The 22,754-nt window shown below is 42.7% G+C and overlaps 1 protein-coding gene across 2 annotated transcripts in view; it reads left to right on the top strand.

Annotated features, from left to right (window-relative positions):
* Positions 1-22,754, top strand: part of SHROOM2 (shroom family member 2) — a 144,271-nt gene that overhangs the window by 53,170 nt on the left and 68,347 nt on the right. For both annotated transcript variants that reach the window (XM_075263646.1, XM_075263645.1), the window contains exon 2: positions 465-610. In XM_075263646.1, the coding sequence (XP_075119747.1) occupies positions 465-610 (146 nt within the window). The remainder of the gene's footprint in view (positions 1-464; positions 611-22,754) is intronic.

Raw genomic sequence — 22,754 nt, 5'->3', positions numbered from 1 at the left:
GTCATATTTGACATGTTATAGCCATGTGTGAATATAGAGACACAACCATCACTTATAATAACTATTACGGTAGCTTTAACTACTGCAGGGCAGCCATGACTTTATATCTTCTTTATGTGACTGGTGTGTATTTATTTGTGACTTGTCTGTATGAGTACGTAAGAATGCGTTTTATATAGCTGTATATATAGCTGTATATATAGCTGTAGTGCTTGAAGGATTTTCCCTTCATAGTATACTCGGGTACAGCTCGGCTCTGAATGCTCCTGTGTATTTGGGATATTGATCACTCTATGAGCCGGAGATGTATACAAGAACTTTGTATTTATTGCAGAAGGATGTGGTGGTGGATTGGGCCCTGGTGATGACGGATGTATACTTCTGCACTGTACGGTTTGGCTTGTGATCTATTATATTGGTCAGTCTGATGTAAATATTACATTGCATGTCATTTCTTGTTACAGGTTGAAGAAGGGAGCAAAGCTGGCGAGATACTAATGGCTGGAGATGAAATTGTGAATATAAATGATATACCGCTCTCGGGTTACCGCCAGGAAGCAATCTGCCTGGTCAAGGGATCGCACAAAACATTGAAAATGATTGTAAAAAGGTAAGAAAACATGAATATTATTATATTATTACATTATAGTCTATGCTAATTGTCATCAGCAAATTCTAAAACCGTATTGACGTTTTTTTGTGTGTGTCACAAACCTTGTGATAGCTCAGCCATTGCAGCAGTGTGCAGACAGTTATGTCTGTAAGGGCAGAGCTATGCATGTTATAGAAGGTACAAGCCACAGTCAACCTCTTTGATTTTTGGGTTATTTTGCAAAGCGGCATTTTTTTATGCAGTGAAACATGAACGGGCGGCGTGAAAACCATTTTTGCTGATGTTTTCGTTCCAAGGATTGTCTGTAAATATGAGTGACAGCTTGTGTTCAGATTGAGTGATGTTTTTTGTTTTATTTTTTCTATCATGTGCAATAGATAATGTCTACATTTCCTGGAATGTCCGCATCATCATTATCTCGCTTGGCCAGAGTGTGTGTGTGTGTGCATATATATATATATATATATATATATATATATATATATATATATATATATATATATATATATATATATTGTATACATATATATAGCTTCTGCTCACAACTTCGTCTGCATGTTGGCATTGATGATCCGCCTATATTCAGCAAATGGCTGCCGTCGATGATCCGCCTGCTGCAGCGTTTCAGCAGTTCTCAAGCTGTCCTGCTGCTGATTTTGTTCCTCGTGCCTGTGATTGTAGCAGCATCTCAGCAGCTGGCACCAGGCACAAGTTCAGCAGCAGGACAGCTTGAGAGCTGCTGAAACGCCGTAGCAGGCAGAGCATCAACACCTTATAATGACTGTCGATGATCTGCCCGCTCCGGGATTTTGGCAGCTGTCAAGCTGGCCTGCCACTGAACTTGTTCCTCGCACTGTGCCTGTGATTATTCTGGCATCTCAGCAACTGGCTGGGACGCCATATAATGAACATGTTGTTGGTGTTGAAGAGCCGCTTGGTGCCTAGCTTGCTCAATTCTCCTGAGCTCCACTTCAGGAGAGTCTGTTGACTTCTAGCTACCTTCATAGCTCTCGTTGTTTTAGAATTTTGTGACAAATTAGATTTTCTCTTTCCCGGCATGTTTAAAATTGGGGAAACTGACAATTTATATTAAAGGTCTTTTCCCATCTCAATGTCTCAGCACTGGAGCAGATCAGATAATATGCAAATGCTTGTACAGAATGGACTCAGTATTATCTGTGTGTTTACATAGAGAGATAACAGACCCGGCTTCATCAGCAAACTCCAATTAGCTGATAGTGCTGCTGGGAAGAGCAGTGTAATATAGTATATGAACATAAATTCATAACGGTTGTGAAGCCGTGCCATTTATTGGGATAAAAAGCAGCCTTTCGAGGTTACAAGCTATCTATGTGCCAAATTTCATCCAAATCTGTTCAGCTGCTTTTGCGTGAAACATTTATAATATTAGTATGATAGGATATATATCTAATCTCTTCATATGTGAATAACACAGGGTCTTATATCAGTGTGTTGTTTGTAAATTAAATAGGCTGACTTCACATCTGCGTTTGGCTCCCCATAAAAATGGTGTGAAAACCATCTACAGTTGTACGTTTGACGCATTTCCTTCTGGAATTCACTCTTTTGGGCCGTGAAACACGTTGAGCTCTCAGGCCTTTTCTTCCATCCAAATAAAAAAAAAAAAAAATCCCAGATGGACAGCATCCAATCCGTTTTTTTTTTGTTTGGTTTTCTTTTTTTATAACAATGAGGTCTATAGAAGGCGGATTAATAACGCATAGTAATCCGTTTGTGTTTGTTTTGCAATCTGTTTTTTCGTGTTTGCTTATAATGAAGAAGGGGAATGGATTTGTCAAAAGCGGACACAAGCGTAAAGGTCAGTTTTTATTTTACTGACACCCCATGACTACATGTCGGGTTTTTCTGCCGCTTGAAAAGTCGGACATCTTTACTTGCGGACAGTGAAGGAAGGGCACGGAGTGCAAAAGAACGCACCCGATGCCCATTTAAATAAATGACAGGTGTCACGGACACAGCTAGTGTCCGCTTCTAATGTCTGTGAGAGATTTTGAGCGGACACTAGGAGCGGACACTACCTGTTGGACACAGACGGTAGTGTGAACGCTCCCTTACTGATGTTAAAGTGTCCGTTTTTTTCTTAGCTGATCCATTTCATGGATCGATTAAAACAAAAAAAAAACGGACATACTAGTGTCATTAGGGTCCGTTACTGTCAGTTTTTTTTTTTTAATCCTGCTGGGTTTTTTTGTGTGTTGTTTCTGCTTTCTGAGCAGGCACAGAAAAACAGACACAAAATAACGGACAGTAACTGATGGCTATAGGTTACTGTCAGTTATAATTCTGTTGCCCATAGTCTTCAATGTTAAAAAAAAAAAAAAAAAAAAAAAAATAAGACACTTGCCGTCCAGTTTTTCTAACGGACAGAAAAGTCCTGCGTGTAGAATTTGTTGTCCGCTGGAAAAAAAAAAAAAGATTTCTGACTGATTGTGTGTAAACGGACTCTAATGGACACAATATAAATTCCCATTGAAATGAATGGAAATTTTAACGGATTTGCGATGGTTCAGCTTGTTTCCATTGTTAAAATCTTGCAATGGACGATAGCTACAGACACTGCTGATGGTGAATGCCCCCTAACTGTTTGGGATCCTTTTTGGACAAAACAGTTTTTTTTTAAACGGTTTAGCAGCGGCGGACACCAAACACAAGCGCACACCTAGCGTAAAATCATGGCTTCCGCTTATAAAGAAGAACCACAGGCTCTGCTCAATGTGTCATTTGGCACCAACGGCTCTGGATAGATCCTGTTGACTTATAACAGGGACAAATGGTAACACTGCTGTTTTCTTCATTGTGGAGCTTCTGACACTAATGTGAACACAGCCTTATGAAGCCCTTCTTCAAGATAAAAGGTTGAACAACCACCAAGCTTTTCCACACTGGTGTCCAAATTGTCTCCTTTTTCCTACTCAACCTCATTTCAGTCCACTTTTTACCTTTTCTACCATTAGAGGAAAAAAAATAAAAGAAAACCTTTAGTGCTGGGTTTATAACCTACATGGACAAGGCCTAGCATAAGCAGCAACCATTCCAAACCTTTTATTGTAATTTATTTTTTTTAACCAAATTCAGATTATATTACTTTCAATAAAGCATTTAATATACACATTGGTAAACCCTGCCCTGGATTCTATGAGCGTATATATATTTCTAGTGGAAGTAGATCATTGTGCCTAATCTACAGCGATGTTCAGACTCGCAGGCTTCCGGTGACAAATAATAGATTTCTTTTTTGGGAAGGCTGAGCGCAGCTTCCTACTAATAAGATAGTAGCACCAAGCAAAGAAAAACAGGAATTCTTGTTAATACTTCACGGCCGCAAATACCGCGGTTTGTTTTATGTAATATCTATGTATTTACTTGTTTTTATTACTGGGCTTTTTTTTTTTTTTTTTTTTTTTAATAAATTACTTGCCCTCCAGAGAACCATGTGGTCGTTATGTAGGCCCACAGTCTAATGTCTGAAAGTCTCAATACTGTGACTCAGTGGTTAGCATTGCAGCCATGTAGCACTGATGTCCTAGGATCTAATTCCGCCAAGGACAACATCTGCAAGGAGTTTGTATGTTCCCCCTATGTTTGCGTGGGTTTCCCTCAGGTACTCCACTTTCCTTCCACACTCCATAGACATACTGACAGGGAATATACATTGTGAGTCCTATATGGGACAGTAACTAACAATGTCTGTGAAGTGCTGCAGAATAAAATTAAGCTAAATAAATAAAGAGTTCTCCGAGCACAGCAGCGTCATACTGAGACTGCTGCCTCCTGGCCCTTTTCATGCCCCTTCATGTAGTTTAGTTGCTGTATTCTGCGAAATCCAAAACTCACAGCTTGACCCGAACGTACAGAGTATGCAGGGGACTTGGATCTTGCTTGTTTTTTCCGTATAGATCTAATAGGGACAGAAAATCAGCAGAGGAAAACTTTGCAGGAATTCTCTGGAAAACACTGCAATGCGTTTCCGCCACAGGTTTTTTTCGTAGTGTTTTTATGCTTTGGCTCACTATGTGGTGCTTTAGCTCTAAGAGGACCTTTCACCACCTCCACCAAATAAAGTTCTAGTTATAATCTGTTAATAGGCACCGTAGTACTGAATCCAGCATCCAGGAATTTTCCCTCTAGCCCCCACCATTCCTGAGCAACAAGCATAATTTGTTTTGGTGCCTGATGTGGTATTTAAAGGGATCCTATCATTAAACTCAATTTTTTCTCACTAACATGTCAGAATAGCCTTAAGAAAAGCTATTCTTCTCCTACCTTTAGATGTCTTCTCCACGCCGCTTTTCGGTAAAAATCCCGAAAGGAGGCGCCGCCTCCATCTTCTTCAGGAACGTCCTCTTTACGCGTCTTCTTCCGGCGGTGGCTTCAAACTTGTAGGCCTAGGGCAAAGCCGACTGTGCATACCTGCCGGCCACAAGAAAATGGCTGCTTACAATACTGTGTAAGCAGCCATTTGCTTGTGGCCGGTGGGCATGCGCAGTCGGCTTTGCCCTAGGCCCAAAGCCTAGAAGTTTGAAGCCAACCCCTGGAGGAAGACCCATTCTTGAAGAAGATGGAGGCGGTGCTGCAAAGCTCTCTGGCAGCATTGGGGATGCCCCCAGTGCTGCGAGAGAACTCATTTGCATACTGGCAAAAAACGGGATTTCTACGGAACGGTGGCGCGGAGAAGACATCTGAAGGTAGGAGAAGAATAGTCTTTCTTAAAGCTATTCCTACGTGTTAGGGACAAAAAAAATTGATTTTAATTATAGGATCCTTTTAAGCTCTCTAATGACAGGCGGGCGGTGTCAGGCAGGGGGGGTTCAGAGCTCCAATCTGAGGAGTGACATGTTCTATTATTTAATGGATCAGACTAAAACAAAAAAAACGGCCATGTGAGTAAATCCTCCAATTTGTATGGGTCTATGTGCAGTCCATAAAAAAGAGTGCTAGCACATGGCCGTGAAAAACTGTTGAGTGTAAAAGCTCTAAATATGGTATTTTTTCCTTAGGTTGCTTTATGGGCCAGGAAACCCCCATATACAAAGAAAAACACTAACTAAAATGGCATAATTATAGGTATCTGTACATTATAATATAATTCTTACAACTTCTGACCTGTTGCCTGTGTAATGCCTGCACAGTATCGCTCCATTCACAGTCTATGGGACTGACGCAGATAACTGAGCTCAGCATTTGTCTATTTGCCCCTTTCATACCTGTATTACATTGTCTATGGCTCTTGCATGATTTGTATATCCCTAGAGGATTTTGCATCAGGGCTTTAGCATTCGATTTCCCTGGCGCTGTTGGTTTTATACCAGTGACTGTACCCGCTGGTATCTCCACATTCCATCACCTCTTTGCTAATAGGGCTAAAAGCCCAAATTAATTCTTCAGCAGGAGCGTGAAGTTTTCCTGTTCAGTAGGTCCTTTGTGTGCAGTTTAAAGGCACACTAGTGCGGATGTCTAACGCCAATAAATACCCTGCATTCCTGTACCCACTGGATCCTGATAACCCCGGGACAGCAGAGCCAGCAGGGCTGCACCTTTATCCTAGTGCTTATTTTCATTATGTCTTTGCTGGGTGAGATCTGTGGATCAGACTCAGAATTTCTAGGCGTTCACTCCCAGAACATATGCACAAAGAAAGCCAAATAGAAATGGCAGGATAATGGAATACTTCTTTTTTTTTTTTTTTTTTTTTAATGTAGATTGTGAGCCCCACATAGAACTCACAATGTACATTTTTTCCTATCAGCATGTCTTTTTTTGGAATATGGGATGGAAATCCACGCAAACACGGGGAGAACATACAAACTCCTTGCAGATGGTTTTATGCCCTTGGCGGGATTTGAACACCAGGACTCCAGCGCTGCAAGGCTGCAGTGCTAACCACTGAGCCACCGTGTGGCCCCAGGATAATGGAATACTTCTGTGTAAGCTCCTGACATTCTGCAGTGGTTGCATTAGATTTCCCTTATCTTTTTGTTTGCTAGTTTTTTAGGTTTTTGTTCTTTTTTTTTCATTACATCAGGTTCTCTTTTGATAGACCATGCGATAAACAACAAAACGGCGGTAAATCTATTTATTATAAACATTTTGCAGTTTTAGAAATCCCACTACTGCCTTAATTGCTGTCCTGTTCATAGGTTAAGTCCGTCTCTAGCAACAGAGATCTGGAGACAGATTGCAGGAAGTGAGGGCAGGTGTTTGATCACACAGATGCTGATAGGCAAAACTGAGGTGCAGGAAATCAGCAGGTAGCAGAACAATGCCGGAATACTTCCGAAGCAAGCAAGGGACTCGGCCACTGGCTTTGAGTGCAAGGCGGTTACTTGTGCCGGGATCGTTGCAGTCTCGAAGAACATGTGGCGTTACTATAAACATAGTAAACAGACTCTTAACCTTTCAGGTATTCTTTAAAACAAGTGAGCTCACCAAAAGCTAAAATTGTATATCAATTTAGATTCCTATTTGAGTTTGGCCTTAAAGGGGTTGTCCGGACAAAGATTTTCTGTTTACATAGGCTGGGGAGGTGGAAGGAAAAAAATTATACTCTCCTTTCCCCACTGCTCCGATGCCTTCTAACGCGGTCTTGTCCTGCGGGTCCGTTATTGTCTCCGGCGCATCGGTGACGTCTCTACCTATGACGTCCTGGCGTCTCATCCTGATGCCACTGAGGCTGCAGATTGGGTGGAAGGGATGCAGGACTTCTCAAATAGCAAGGAGTATCACCTTGAGAAGACAACTGACCAGAACGTGCTTGGAGGACACCCAACAGGTGAGCATGATATTTTTATTTTATTTTATTTTGCCTGGGCAACCTTTTTAAGACTACCTATAGACTTTAGCCACAACGCCTGTCCTGTTTTATGAGCAAAGATCACTCAGTGTCAGGCACAATTCACATCTGCGTTCGGGGCTCTGCTTGGGGACCCCCCGAACAGAAACCTAATCTACATAAAAAAGCAGTTACCTTAGGTTACCAGCGGACCCCATAGACTATAATAGGATCTGTGCGGTTTCCGCACGAAAAATGCAGAGAGAGCAAAGTGCTGCGGATAGGGGAACGGAATGACCCGAACACAGATGTAAAACTGGCCCCGGCCTGCAACTCCTTAACTAATGTAAGTGAATGGATTTGCGCTATGACCGGAGTGTATTGCAACTGCGACTTTGTTACAAAAAAAAAAATTAAAAGGTTCAAGTGGCCTGTATGTTCATCTACGCGAGAAATAATTGTAATAGCAACCAATTGTATTCACTTACATTACTGTAAGAGTCACAGGGCGACATGGAGATCTTTGACAAGAACAGTCAGGGTCAAAGTTGCCATGTAGCCCTAGTATATGTATACTATATAGAATATATACCATGCAGAGCTCTGTACATATGCACAAACAGTTTTTTCTGTATTTTTCTAACTGGGTGAACTCCATATGTGAGTTCCTTCGAGTTCCCTCTTAGTTCACGGTTTTCTGCCTCAGGGAAAGTTGGGTGACAAGCAGTATAACGATCATTATAGCTTGGAGAGGGCTTGTCATCCAGCTTTTCCAAAGCTGACCAAGTTACCAAGCCCCCTGTTAATGGCTAACACCACATGCCATGCTGTAGTAATCCTGCGGCCGGCCTAAACACGTGAGAACAGAACCATAAACCAGTCTGCCATACATTGCCCAGTAAGTACCTAATGGAGCGACCGAGTCTACAATCCCTTTCATTCCTAATTAGCACGTTGGTAACAATTCACATGATGCTGTGACTTAACTACAGTACTGCAAATCACACTGTGATAAAAACAGAAGAGAAATCCTAAACTCTACAATCTTTTTCTTTTAATACATGGTTATTTGTGAAATGCGCATTTGTTGCACTCCCCCTAGTGGCGTCATAGAGATATGCAGTACATCACTTTTCAGTAGCTTTATTGCATGTATCGGTGTACTGCTGTTCTGAGAGCATTTCCCGAAAGCAATGATTATACATAAGAGGTAAAATGCATCTCAGTGTGACAGGGGGCGCTCTAGGCTGTCTATAAACATGCAACACAACCAGGCCAATAATCATTCATACCAATTCTTCTCCCATTCAGTTTTTTAATCATTTTTGAAGCCAAAACCAGGCGTGGATTTCTGGCTGAACACAGCATCAAAAGCCTGAACACCTGAGTTCATTGGCCTGTGGCACCCATGATCCCTGAAAAAAAAACAAAAAAAAACACATGCACTGTTTTGTTCAAGGCTTGGACAAGCGGCACTGTTTTCACTGACCCTATTCATCCATTGAATGAAATGGGTGCAGTATGGGTTCTGCAGTCACCTGGTCGAGTCTCAGCTTAGTCGTGTGAATATAGACTTCAGCTAGATTCACAAAAATTCTGCTTCAGGAATTCAAAAGTCCCCCGTTTTCTTGATTACTGGGGAACCCATTGGTCAGACCGACCCCCTGTGATCTGACACTTACATTGTAGACCAGAGGTCCCAACCACCAGGCCATGGACCAGTACCGGGCTGTTTATCACTTGGTGGCGGGCCGGCCCGGTCATCAGGGATCTGTTTGACTTCTGGGTGTCGCTGAAGTGTATGCTGCGTGTAATACATAGCATAGGAGCATCGGCAGACACCTGGTACACAACCTGATTTAGAGAGTGCTTTGCTGATGTAGCCTACACCAAGAAATCACTTTCCATCTACCTAGTATTAATGCAGCTGCCGGGATCTGTTCTGACACACAAGATGTCTGCATATTCTATGTTACTCCTGGAAACTTCACTTTGGTGCCACTTGGGCCGGGGAACGGAAGATGCACACACACCCTGTGTGCAAGGACAGATCCCTGGAGAACTGCATAAGTGACCGGGTAAGTATAATTAATAACTATTAATAACACTTACTTTAATAGTGCCCTATTACAGTTATAATGCCATCCTCAGTTATTAACAGCCCCCCTCCTCACAGGTAATGCTACGAATTGTGGAAAGGGGCAATTTAGCTGTAATAGTGCAGCAGGGGGCATTATTGCTGTAATGGTGCCCACCACAGGTAATAGCCCCCATCCCCACAGGTAATGGGGCACTATTATAGTAATAGAGCCACCCACCCCCCCCCACCCCCCGGCAGAATAAAGTTGGGGACCACTGCTGTAGACAACCCCTTTAAGGTGTCCATGCACATTAGATTGAATGTTTTCACCTATAGACATTTGTCACCCATACACAGGATAGGTAATAAATGTATTATTGCTGAGGGTCTGTCCATTCAGACCATACTGATTAGGACAATGGGGGTCTCCAAGTCCCCCGTGTAAATGAAGTGGTAGTGTACATGTGTGCACACTGCTCCAGTCACATTATCAGTATGTCAGGAGGGCGGTGTCAGACAGGAGCTAACAAGGGGTGTGATTCTGAGTTCTGACACTGGCTACCTGGTACTCTGTATCACACCCCCTGCCTGACACTGCCCTTCTGACATTACAGAGCTTAAATGGCATTTTAGGTGCCAAAACTTAATTGCACATATTGCTCAGGAATGGTGGGGACTAGAGAGAAAATTCCAACTGTGCTGGAATCAGTGGAGCGGCAACTATTTACAGATGCTAAGAACTTGAATGAGTGGAGGTGGTGGAAGGTCCTCTTTAAAATGCAATGAGGGCCATGCATGTGTAGTACTGTTACATTAGGAGATGTTGAGAAAAATAATGGTCGGGCATGACGTTTCAATATGTCCAATCCTCTGTTGTGAAAGGACATAATCTGCTGTTAAACACACATAATGCATATACACATTTGATGTGCTATGTAAGCTCTGCAATGTCAGGTGGGCGGTGTCAGGCAGGGGGTGTGACTCCAATCAGAGGCAGCCAATGTCAGAGCTCAGAATCGCACCCCTTATCTGCTCCTGCCTGGCACCGCCCACCTGACAGTACAGAGACTAAATAGTATATCAGGCACTGAAACTAACTGCATTGATTACTGGGGAACGGTGGGGGCTAGAGGAAAAATTATAATTGTGTCAAAATCAGTGGAACAGCCTATTAATTGATACAAAGAGCTGGACTTGGTGGAGGTGATGAAAGGTTCTCTCTAAGGCTAGGCTATGGTCACTGTGGATGACCCGGCTGTGTTTTCTTACTAAGGTCTGTAAAACAAGGTCAACAACAAAAAAAAGTGTATAAAGTACAGATCCTGTATTTGTGTGTGCTGTAGAGTTTGCAGCCCTGTCCTCTCGCCCTGACACCCGGGATCTGTGGGGGCTCGACCCAGTCTCTCCTCAGGTACACTCTCTTTGCTTTGTTAGGCTTATTATATCCAATAGGCTTAGACAATGGCCAGGATTAGCAGCCCCAGAAGCTACTGTGAGGTCACACGCCAGCAGGGGGTGTGCTTTGTCATCCTTTGCATTTAGCAGCTTCATTAGGGTTAACAATGATGGGTCACTTTTTGGGAGCGACAGGTGTCACCGGGCTACAAATGGAGCTGCTTTGCTATGCACTAAAGTAGTTTCAGTGCTCTTAAAATGCTTTGTTCACATGGGAAATTCCTGTTCTCCCCATATTAATGGAATGTTCCATTGTCAAGGTAGGACCGGTCTAGTCTCTGTGGACCACAGGAGCTTCATAACAAGTCCCATGTAGTAAGCAGCGGCAGCACTGTGTGTATATAGCATTCACCTACAGTCCCAGGGCTCAGCGGCCCTATGTATATGGCTGTGAGACTGCAACAGTAAGTAATAGATACATTGTTACACATTTATACTATATGTTACATCTGTGCTCTATGCTGTATGTATGTTTATATCTTGCTTTTTATTGTTTTGTCTTCTGTATTGCTGTATTATGATCTGTGGTTTAAGAACTTTCTTTTATACTGTATGTCTGAGTTTTATAGTCAAGTACAGAGCTCTGCTCACTTTGTCAGTCTAAGACTTAGAATGGAGCTTCTCAGGTCCCCTTTTCGTGTTATTGGTGGGCATCCAATCCACGGGTCCCACACCTATCCACGGGTCACCTATCCTGTATATTTACAATGAGAATGAGATACCAAAACGTCATACTAGTGCCAAAAGTGTCTACAGTGTGCCAAGGCAATGACTGGTAGACCCAGGGCGGCGGAGAGAAACAGGACTTGTTCACAGTATTAGGGTCATACTACTAGTACTTGGTATGGGCATCTGAAAATAACTTATAGGTTTGCATTGATCTATGGAGGAATTGATTTCAGTTTGGAACTGAATGACATCTGGGGTAGGGTCTCCTGTCCCCTGACCATGTGTTCTGTGCCCATTTGGCAGGAAACGCTTAGATAGCCCTGAGAAATCAGATCTGAACGACTTTGCTGTTTCCCAAACACCTTTGTGTGCAGTAAATGCTCAGCAGCACATTCCTCTGGGCTGGCACAGGTTGGCAGTACTTGTGTGGTCTCCAGACAGGTTACACTAGTACTGAGGAGGTCCATTCTCCTGATCTTGGATCTTACTTGTTCTACTGAAATGAAGCTATTTCTTAAAGAAGTTACATAAACAGACGAGAACTGCTTCTTTGACAACTGCATGTTTTGGTGGTGGTGGGTCGGGGGGTTCATAGCTTTATGTCCTGTTATTTTCCACAAGCCCAGTCACATGAAAGTTTGTGAAAAGGGGACCCGACACTGATGCATGAAAAATAGTGACTGTCCCATTACTTTATGGATCGTGGACACCCAACAAATGATGAATTTGAGTGAATGGGATTTTAGGGTACTTTGAAAAATGTCAGATTTGTTGCAGATTTTCAGTATGCAATCTGCAACAAAATTTGGGATAGTTCACACTACAACACATGTGGGTGTTGTTTTAATGTGGCTTTGGTGTGAATTCACTGCAAAATTGCTTTTTCTGGCCTTAGCCGTGTATCGTGTCCATATCAACATCACTTTATTTATTGGGGTTCTGTTGGTTTGGTCGACAAGAATAGTTTGACATTCAGAGTAAGTCTGTATCTGCATCGGAGGCTGCACACAGTCCTTCAGTCCTACAAGCAGTCAGTGGGATCCATTGTTGTCCATCACTGGAACAAATTAAACAATGCAGGTGTGAACATACCCCTACACTGTCCAATAAGTGAAATTCAACTTTTTGAGTGCTGTGTGTTCATAGACCGGTCATATACATGGATTGTGACAGATATACATACCATTCAACTTTCGAAGAACAGATAGAGGGACAAAATGTGCGGCGTGTTGCACGTGCCGTGGAAAATTTAGCTCCACCCACTTTTATGTTGACTCCACCCATTCTTATTCATTTTTCATGTGCCCCCCACACAGTATAATCCCCCTATAGTCACCTGTAAATTATATGCCTCCCCTCCATTTCTTCCCCAGTTTCATGCCCCACCTCCATCTCTGCCCCAGTTTCATGTCGTTCTCCCCCCCCTTTCATCTGCTCCCAGTTTCATGCCCCCCCCTCCATCTCTGCCCCCAGTTTCATGTCATCGTCCCCCCCCCCTCCCTCATCTGGCCCTAGTTTCATGGTCCCCCTTCATTATGTTTCCCCTCAATGTTTAACACAAAAAACACTGATACTCACCTTTCCCTCGCTCCCCCGCAGCTCTCTCCACAGTCTCACTCACAGAGTTGTAGGTGCGATGTGAGTGACATCATCACATCGCGCCTACACCTCCGGGAACCAAATTGCAGTGGTAAAGCAGGAGCTAAGCTGTGACAGCTCCTGCTTTACTCATCCCCGGACGCAGATGAGTTGAAACTGGAGCTTACCTCCCGCCGACCAGGACTGTGGGACAGGAAACCAAATCAGGGAATGTCCCCCAGAATCCGGGACGGGTGGGAGGTATGGATATATGAATAAGCACATGCTATAAAGTAGTAAATATGAGTATAATGACACATCATATAATGGTTGAGAAACTTTAGCTGCTCATGTAACCGTATTAATATCCAATAGTTTTTCATTCTTGTCTCTTCTGGTCTTCGTGTAGTGTGAAGGCCGGCAGGGACATGTTGTATCTAATAGGGGGTCTAGAGGTGGTAGTCGCCCAGAGGCCCCTTTGTCACATACAGTAAAAAGACAGCAAAGCTATAAATGACAAGTGATATTTAGGGAACACAACTTATACAAAATTCATAAAGCCAAGGGCAAAAACAGCGTATGCCAGGTCAGACCAGTCATATAGTGTAGAGGAAAGTTTTGTAGTGTGATGTCTACAGCAGATTCACATTTCCCTGCAGATTTTGAGCAAACCCCACCATATGTGCCAAAATATTTTTATGAATTTGCTTTACTAAATGTGCTGCTGAATGTACACTTAAGTAATGTTTTACAAGAGGATTTAGGAAACTGCCCTATGGTTGGTCCAGGTTTACAAATAGACATAAAAAGGTGTTTAGTGGCCTTGTACAGTATTTGCACTAGACTTCCTGTCAGCAACAGCTAAATTACACAGGGATTCTCTTTGTATGACCTGGCTGGCAACAATGCAATGGTTTCTAACCTCAGAGACAGTCTCTCTGATCATGGTTATGGGAATGAAGCCTGTCTCTTGGAGGTTGTCTGTGGAGTTCTGTGTGTATCCTCCAGAGAGGCACCCACATGGCAATGTATGCTTTGCAGTGGCCCCCGCACAGTATTATATGCTCCACAGTGGCCCCCATACAGTATTATATGCTCCACAGTGGCCCCCATACAGTATTATATGCGCCACAGTGTCCCCCATACAGTATTATATGCTCCACAGTGGCCCCCATACAGTATTATATGTGCCACAGTGGCCCCCATACAGTATTATATGCTCCACAGTGGCCCCCATACAGTATTATATGCGCCACAGTGGCCCCCATACAGTATTAAATACTAACAGTGGCCTCCACACAGTATTATATGCTCCACAGTGGCCCCCACACAGTATTATATGCTCAGTGGCCCTCACCCAGTATTATATGCTCCACAGTGGCCCCCATACAGTATTATATGCTAACAGTGGCCCCACACAGTATTATATGCTGACAGTGGCCCCCACACAGTACTATATGCTCCACAGTGGCCCTCACCCAGTATTATATGCTCCACAGTGGCCCCCATACAGTATTATATGCTAACAGTGGCCCCACACAGTATTATATTCTGACAGTGGCCCCCACACAGTACTATATGCTCCACAGTGGCCCCCACACAGTATTATATGCTCCTCAGTGGCCCCCACACAGTATTATATGCTCACAGTGGCCCCCACACAGTGTTATATGCTCCCAAGAGCCTCCCCCCACCCAGAGCCGGTGCTCAGACCCCAGAGTATAATAAGTAGAAGCACAGGGAAAGTGATGAAAAATAACATACTTATACTCCTCTATCTCACCTCTCCTGGGCATCCTCACTTCGTTTGTTTGTCTTTCATATCTTCCTTCGTCCTCTTCTGTCTGGCGACTGAGGGTACGTGCTCCAATCGTCACTGCTGGGCCTGTGATTGGACCTCAGTCAAAGACCAGAAGAGCACCGGAGAGGATGCTGAGCCCAGGAGAAGTGAGGATAAGTTTTTTATTTTTTTACTTTTAGCCACCTTGCCTGGGTTGGCATCTATTGGAAAGGGCCCCGGCTGGTCCAGGACCCATTCCTCTGTGCCCAATTGCGGTCACACACCCTGTGACAACGATTGTTATGCCACTGTATTCATGTTTGGCTTTATATTCTTTATTTGTTGCATTAGTCTTCTGTGTATTAGCTTAATTCTTCTTTCATTGGTCTCTAAGATGTAGAAATGTGTTGCAGATGGCACCTGCTTACTCGTATCGTAGGGCCAAACATACACCTTATAGAAGTCGCCCAGAATAACCGAATTTGACCATTTATGTGGACTATTGTTTGAATGTCTAATGCAAATAATTGTTTCCAATGTTAGACTACTGTCTGGCGTAAATAAGGGTGGTAACTTCTGGATCGGGACCATTCAAGCTTTATGCGAAACCCCCCCCCCTCCCCTTTTTCTTAGACGATCTTACAATTAGGTAAATACAACTTCAACACAATAGATTTTACCTTTTCATTGTTATTTTATCAAAACTGAAGCCAAAAATGGAAAAGCCATTCCAAATGTATTCCCCCTCATCACATGACCATGGACCGTAAATCACATGGTCAGAGTTTTATCCTCTAGAAGTAACAGAATGAATAACAGCAAGCCGAAATCTAGAAAACCGGGAGCAATTGATACAGAAAGTATATTGGAAAATTGCATATCTTTTTATGGTACATTTGTTTGTCAATATTGGTCTGAAAGTGGCCAACCCCTTTAAGCTTCAAGTCATGCCGCCATCTCCTAACAGCTCTTCCAAACAAGCCATACTCGATCCAGTTTTTTTTGTTTGTTTTTCATTGTACATGAAGATCTTATCTGAAGATCTTGGGATTTTTGCAATTTCGTATCTTTGAAACTCAGTCCATGTGTTGTCCGGATTTACAAGCCTGAACTTTATGCTCAGAGAGGGTTACAAGCAGGAAAGTAATCTGTACTCCCCATCCACTGCTGTAACTTCTGGCACCCAAAGGCTGTCAATACAGGGGTCAAAGTGTTGCATCCCCAAATATCAATCACAAGTTAACGACCTATCCTGGTTATAGGTCAACAGTCTAAAAAATCCATTTGTGGTTGGGCAGCCCATTTAAAGAGGACCTTTTGTGTCCTCATTCATATGCGGTTTTATATACTGCTAGAAAGTTGACAGTGTGCATAATTCAGTGCACCCTTCGCTTTTCCATTATATCCCCTGGGGATGGAGATATTGGTGCCATTACTTTCGGCTCTATCTCCCCACTGTCAGAAGAGTGATACTCATAACTCAAGGGGATGGGAGGCGGTGTTCTTCATAGCCTTGCGATGATGTTAGGTTGTGAGGAGTGTCCATCTGACAGTGGGGAGACATCAGTGCCGAAATTATTTATATATATATATATATATATATATATATATGCTTGAGTATAATCCGAATTTTTCAGCCCAGTGTTTGAGCTGAAAAGGCCCCCTTCGGCTTATACTCGAGTCAGCAAAAAAAAAAAAAAAAATATTTTTTTTTTGTAAGGGGGGGGGGGGGGGGGGTCTACGACCAGCCACAATATTAATGCACAGAATCTCCCATAAAATAGTGCAAAAAAAAAAAAGACTTAAAAAAAAAAAAAAAGTTCTAAATCACTCCTTTCTAAGAGAATACATACAAAAGTAGAAAATGACTGTGAAACACATACACATTAGGTATCCCTGTGTCTGACAGTGCCCGGGCTACTGAATATAGGGGATCTGCAGTGCTCCTGTTCCGTCGGGAAGGGGTTAATAGGCACTGCAGATACCCTATAGTCAGCCAGACTGAATTCCAAGTGGGGGAAGAAAAAAACAGTCCTCAAGCTCAGGGAAGGGGCAGACAGACAACCAAAACACCCCCTCCCCTCCCCCAGCACCTTCTGCACCCAAAAACTCCCACCATTTTAATTTTTGAAAGTTTCCTGTAGCTGCTGCATTTCCCCCCCTCGGCTTATACTCGAGTCAATAAGGTTTCCCAGTTTTTTGTGGTAAAATTAGGGGCCTCGGCTTATATTCGGGTCGGCTTATACTCGAGTATATACGGTATTCTTTTAACAGTGGACAGTCCTATATTGTATGTGCTGGAAGCTTGTATCGGGTCTCTAGAACGCTGCTGATTATGATTAAAAGATTAAAAGTTACTTCTGTCCTGTTATTACTGTAGAGACAAAGCAGGACTGAAGTCTATTGTCCACCAGATAGCCAGTGCCGAAGGTTACCATAGGAACTCTGAAAATACGCCATAGATATGCAGTTACAATCTATATGAAAGTGCCAGATAGAAATTGAAATGTGTTCTATGGACTGATACAAAGAAACCATTTTACATGACCATCCCATAAATAAATCTATGGAATTATTGGTAAAAATGTGCAATACAGAAAAATCTGTCCTAGATTGAGTCATTTTATCAAAGTAATGGCATTTTGGGTACTTTAAAAAAAAAAAAAAAAAAAAAAAAACAACCTTATGTGAACCTGTGAAAAACACTGCCAAGAAGCAGCGGGGTCATGTGTATTTAGTGTGAATCTACAGAGAGTCTATAGCAGCCCATTCATGGCAGATGTATATTGGACTCTTGTTCTCGAGGAGATAAACCCTTGGCAGACGTTTCGGCTTTCTCCCCAGTACACATGCACTACTCAGCAGAGCATGCATGTGTATACGAAAGTCAGAGAAGACAGCTGGTGGCCAAACAAGAGAACATATGGTCTCCTGCATATGGCTGACTTAAAGGGGTTCTCTGGGCCCCTGGGCAGATTTCATACTCATGACCTATTCTCAGATTAGGTGATCGGTATCTGATCACTGGAGGTCTGCCACCCGCACCCCTCACAAATCAGTTGGTCCATCTGCCTCCAGATATTGTAAGCTAAATAGACATTGCCAAAACCAGAAGGCGCCATGCTCTGTATAGCGGCTGTGCCTCGGTACTGCAGATCTACTCCTACTGAAGTGTTTAGGAAGACAGCCTCGGCATCCTGGAGTAAGGGCCACATTACCGATTGTACTAACTCAAAGGGCCACACCAAAATGTAAATGAATGCTTAGTATAAAATGGATGCAATAGAGAAGATTTACTAAGTGGCATGCACGAGAAGGCTATCAGTATCTGCAGAGAAAACGTATCAAGGAAGGTGAAATCCCACATAGCTCTTAAAGGTGTGAGATTGCAAAAAAATCTTTTTCTTTTGTTTTTATTTTTCTATTTTAACAGAAACAGTGCCACTCTTCACTGTTGGTTGGATCAGGTATTGCAGCTTAGAAGTATTTCTTATTATGTAGCTCTTTTTCTAATGGCATCCATTATAATCAGGCTGTCCCGGCTTGCTGGAAATTGTAGTTTTGCAGCATCTGATAAGCCCCAGGTTGGAGATTACTACCTAATGCAATAAGTGAAGCAGCTTCGGAGCCATCTGCTGGCATTCAGGTCACATTTTGCAAAGTGCTCAAATATTTAAGGCCATGTTTTCCTTGGCAGGCTCTTCGTTCTTCTCCCTTGCAGCAGGAGCGGTCTCTGTTTTACATTCCATCGGCCTTCATTGTACATTTATCAATTCATTCTCTTTCCACTTGACTGCCAATGTGAAACTGACATTATAATACACTTAAGGCAAGAAAAGGCCAGATTAACACTTTGTCCCGGGGAGAATTGACACAAGATAAAGTCCTTGCGGAGCACATGATCTCTCCAGGTACAATAACATTTTTGGAATAGTTTCTTGAGTGGAGTAGATTCTTGAAACAAGCTCTAAATTCCTGGGCCTGATTCGCTTTAGTACGTGTTATATAGACAGATCTGTCGCCTTGGCTGTGGTTAGAATACAAATAATTGTCTGGTATATGGACTAATACATTATGATGGCCATAAATAATACTTCCCCGTGTTTAGGTATAAGCAGAAGAGACCACTGCATTGAGGTTAACTGCAAAAGTATAGTATTGTCTGTTCTGAACTTATTACATGGTTGCAAAATCAGATGTAATGATATATTTAAAAAAAACTTTCACTATAATTTGGAAAAAAATCCACTAAATGCTGTTGAATGGACCTTAATATGCATAGATTAATAGTCTGATAACATGGGAATACTTTCATATCAAGACTTCAGGGGGAATAGTGTACGTTTATGTTCTTTCTGGTCCCAGGGTGCACCCCAAGCCCCATTCTGCGCCTTGCTCGTTCATGTGTATGTGGATTTGGGAAGCCGTGACCTGACACTTTTATTATGACTCACATCAGTTTTCTAGTATGAGTATTAATGGTCATCTATGCCAGTTCTTCATGGAGCCTCTTCGGAAATCAGCCACGGTCTGCGCTTGTCGGGGGCTTTATTAAGACTGGTGGACAAAATTACAGTCTTAATAAATCTGCCCCAGATTGGCTGATGATCATACCAAACATCGACTGATACCCCTCTGACGACCAGCTAAAAATATCCCACATGGTTATTTTTGGCAGTCTAAAGTTTGCCCATAAACATTAGATTTTTGGACAACGTGATGCGTCCATCCAGTCAAGAAAAGGATTATTTGTACGAGCGATCCCACCATCAACAGTAAAATCTAAACTGGCCAGTCGGGGGCGGTATAGTATAAATGAAGCAGAAAGCCTGCGCAGGTTGTCTGATGATAAACCAGAAGCTGCCGAACATGCCAAAAGGTTGATTTCTTTTTTTTTTTTTTTTTTTTTTTGTGTTGACCATTTGCCAAAAATATCTAGCACAGGAAAGGCAAAAGTCTGACGGCAACAATGAATGTTCTCTTTATTTTATTAAATTGATCTGCTTAAAGTATACACTCATGGTATTTTCATGGCTGAAATCGACTATTTTGGCCATTGAAAGCCTAATGGTTGTGGCCAGCTTTACAGGACTTGGATCCCAAGCACAAACTGAGTTCTTACACTGGTTGAAGCTAAAATACGAAGTAGATATATTATAAAGATAAAAGGCCTCTTGGATGAAGAGCGCAAAAAAAAAAAGTACAGTAGCTTGGAAGGTGCTGGTTACAGATAGGATTAGGCAACAATTTGGCTGGGTTTACATGGAGCAGTTTTTAGCTGCAATTTACAAGAATTTTTAGCCCACAAAACCCCTTCAAGCAATCCCATATTTATGATCTTTATCTAGAAATGTACTATTAATAGATAGTCATACAGGGTGGGGGTCAAAGATACTCAGAGTTTCTAAGCTGTGGCTCGTAAGAGTGTCCTGAGGTCCAAATGTTCTACACAGTCCAGTCATATTAATGTGACCACCGTCTACTTTTGATGTCAATGTTAAATAACCAATGGCAGAAGGCACGTGTCATCAGCCATCTGGGTGCCTCATCATTGTGGAAGGCACGATGGATCAACACAAGTATGCATCTATCCTTGCAGACCAGGTTCACCCCTACATGCGAATTGTTTTTCCTCAGGATGATGGCATCTACTAGCAGCACAATGTGACGTGCCATAAATCTCGCAGTGTACGTGCTTGGTTCGAGGAGCACCAGGATGAGTTTACCGTACTCTCTTGGCCAGCAAATTCCCCAGACTTGAACTCGATCGAGAATCTGTGGGACCACCTCGATCAGGTTATTCACGCCATGGATGCTCAACCGCGTAACCTAGCACAGCTGACCACGGCACTGGAGTCGGTATGGCTCAATATCCCAGTGATATCATCACAACATCCCCTCTCTTCCTGCACATCTCGCAGCGGTCCGCTCTGCCAAAGGTGGTTATTCTGGATTCTGACTGTGTAATAGGAGATGATGGGGAAAGGGCCATTATCTATTAAGTAATACATGATATTATAAGGGTATTTTTGACTCATTGTGGCTTTATCGTAGTTATAACAATAACAATTTACACACATAATGGCAAAGTGACAGCAATGTGTTAAAAAAAACAAAAACAAACCACCACCTACTTTATCCCTTGCTTTTCTTAGTCTTGTGTTTTTCCATGACCCTGATTATCATCCTCGTACACATGCAGCCAGTCAGTCATTCCATCTTGGAGAGTTTCCAGTTAATAATCGGGGATGGATGATGAATAATGTTTTGCTGAGTTATGTCAGACATCAGTATGCACATGGAGCACATGAATGCCTTGGATAACATTAGAAAAATTTGGATCATTTTACTTTTTTCTTTTTTTTTTTTTGTTTGCATATATCAGAGTGAGACTACTAACCCCCAGTGCACCCTGGTCATAAAACATTCAGTAGACTGCAGGAATTACACTCTGTCCATAGTGCAGTAACTCATTATATAGTTCATGCAGGGACAGACTGTATAACGTAGGCTTTAGCGGCCACATATATCCCAATCCTGGAACCAATTAGATCTTTTAGTAGCCCAGCACTTGCTAGTAAGTACTTCCACAGACCTCAGTTGTAGTAAATACTTGGCTACCTATTCTTTAGATTCAGTCAGTCTCTGAATTGATTTACTGAACCAATAACTGGCAACACCTAGACCAGATTTACTGTGATGGACTTTTTAGTTCTGCTATATAAGTTATCATTATGTGATCTGTTGGGGTCCTGGACTCTGCACCGATCATCTGTACTATGGATTGGGAAGGATGTGCAGCGTCGCTGTTATTCAGGTAATAGGAGCCGTGCAGGAGCCTTGTCCTCTGCAGCCGGTGCTTTCAGGGACTTGCAGCACTGTTCCTATTACTCAAATAGGAGCAGTTACACATATTACCAGTCCGCTAGCAGCTTCTAGTACCCAGAGGCGGCTGCACCAGCTGATATTTGCAGGGTCCAGGTGTAGGATCCCACAGATCACATACTGATCACCTATCCTGTAGATAGTTGGGTGGTAGGAAGGAAGCCTACATCAGATATATCCAGTTGCTCATAGTGGAGATTAAAATCAAAAATCGTTCAGATGCTTTAGAAAAAATCTAGATTTTTATTTTTAGCCAAATGCTTCTTATACATGACTAACAGAGCTCACAGGTACAGTAAAATCTCTTTGAGAGGACCCAGAGAGGTCTAAAAAAAAAGACATCCACAGAATTGCAGGATTGTATCTGCAAGTATATACAGTTCCCCCATACCCACAAATAATGATGGAAGAGCTAGAAATCAGATATTTTCTACTTCAGCATGCTACACAGAAATGGGTATCACATCAACATACTACACCGAACCAGGACTAGATCCGGACTAATAGAATAGCCATGGTACTACACACATCACTCCAACCCACACATATAACTTTTCTTATCCCCACGGTAAAGTGCACATTTCCTAGTTCATCATTCCTGGTCCTTGGCATGGCTTTCCTCTTGTTCCTAGCTGCCGCGATGTCTCCCGCTCTCATTCTTGGTCGCCAGCACGGTATGACTTTAATCTCGGCCCTCAGCAAAGTTTCCTTCACATTCCTAGTCCATACCAAAATATCCCTTTAAATCATGGGTCTCAGCATAGTTTCCCTCCTGGACCCCAACATGGCTACCCCTCTCGTTCTTGGTTCCTAGCATGGCTCTTCTTTCATTCCTAGACCCCACCATGACTCACCTTTCAATTACCCCCTCCCCATTGCTAAC

The sequence above is a fragment of the Leptodactylus fuscus genome, chromosome 2 (genome assembly GCF_031893055.1).
Source record: "Leptodactylus fuscus isolate aLepFus1 chromosome 2, aLepFus1.hap2, whole genome shotgun sequence".
NCBI classification, from domain to species: Eukaryota; Metazoa; Chordata; class Amphibia; order Anura; family Leptodactylidae; genus Leptodactylus; species Leptodactylus fuscus.
This window is presented reverse-complemented; position numbering and strand designations above follow the sequence as displayed.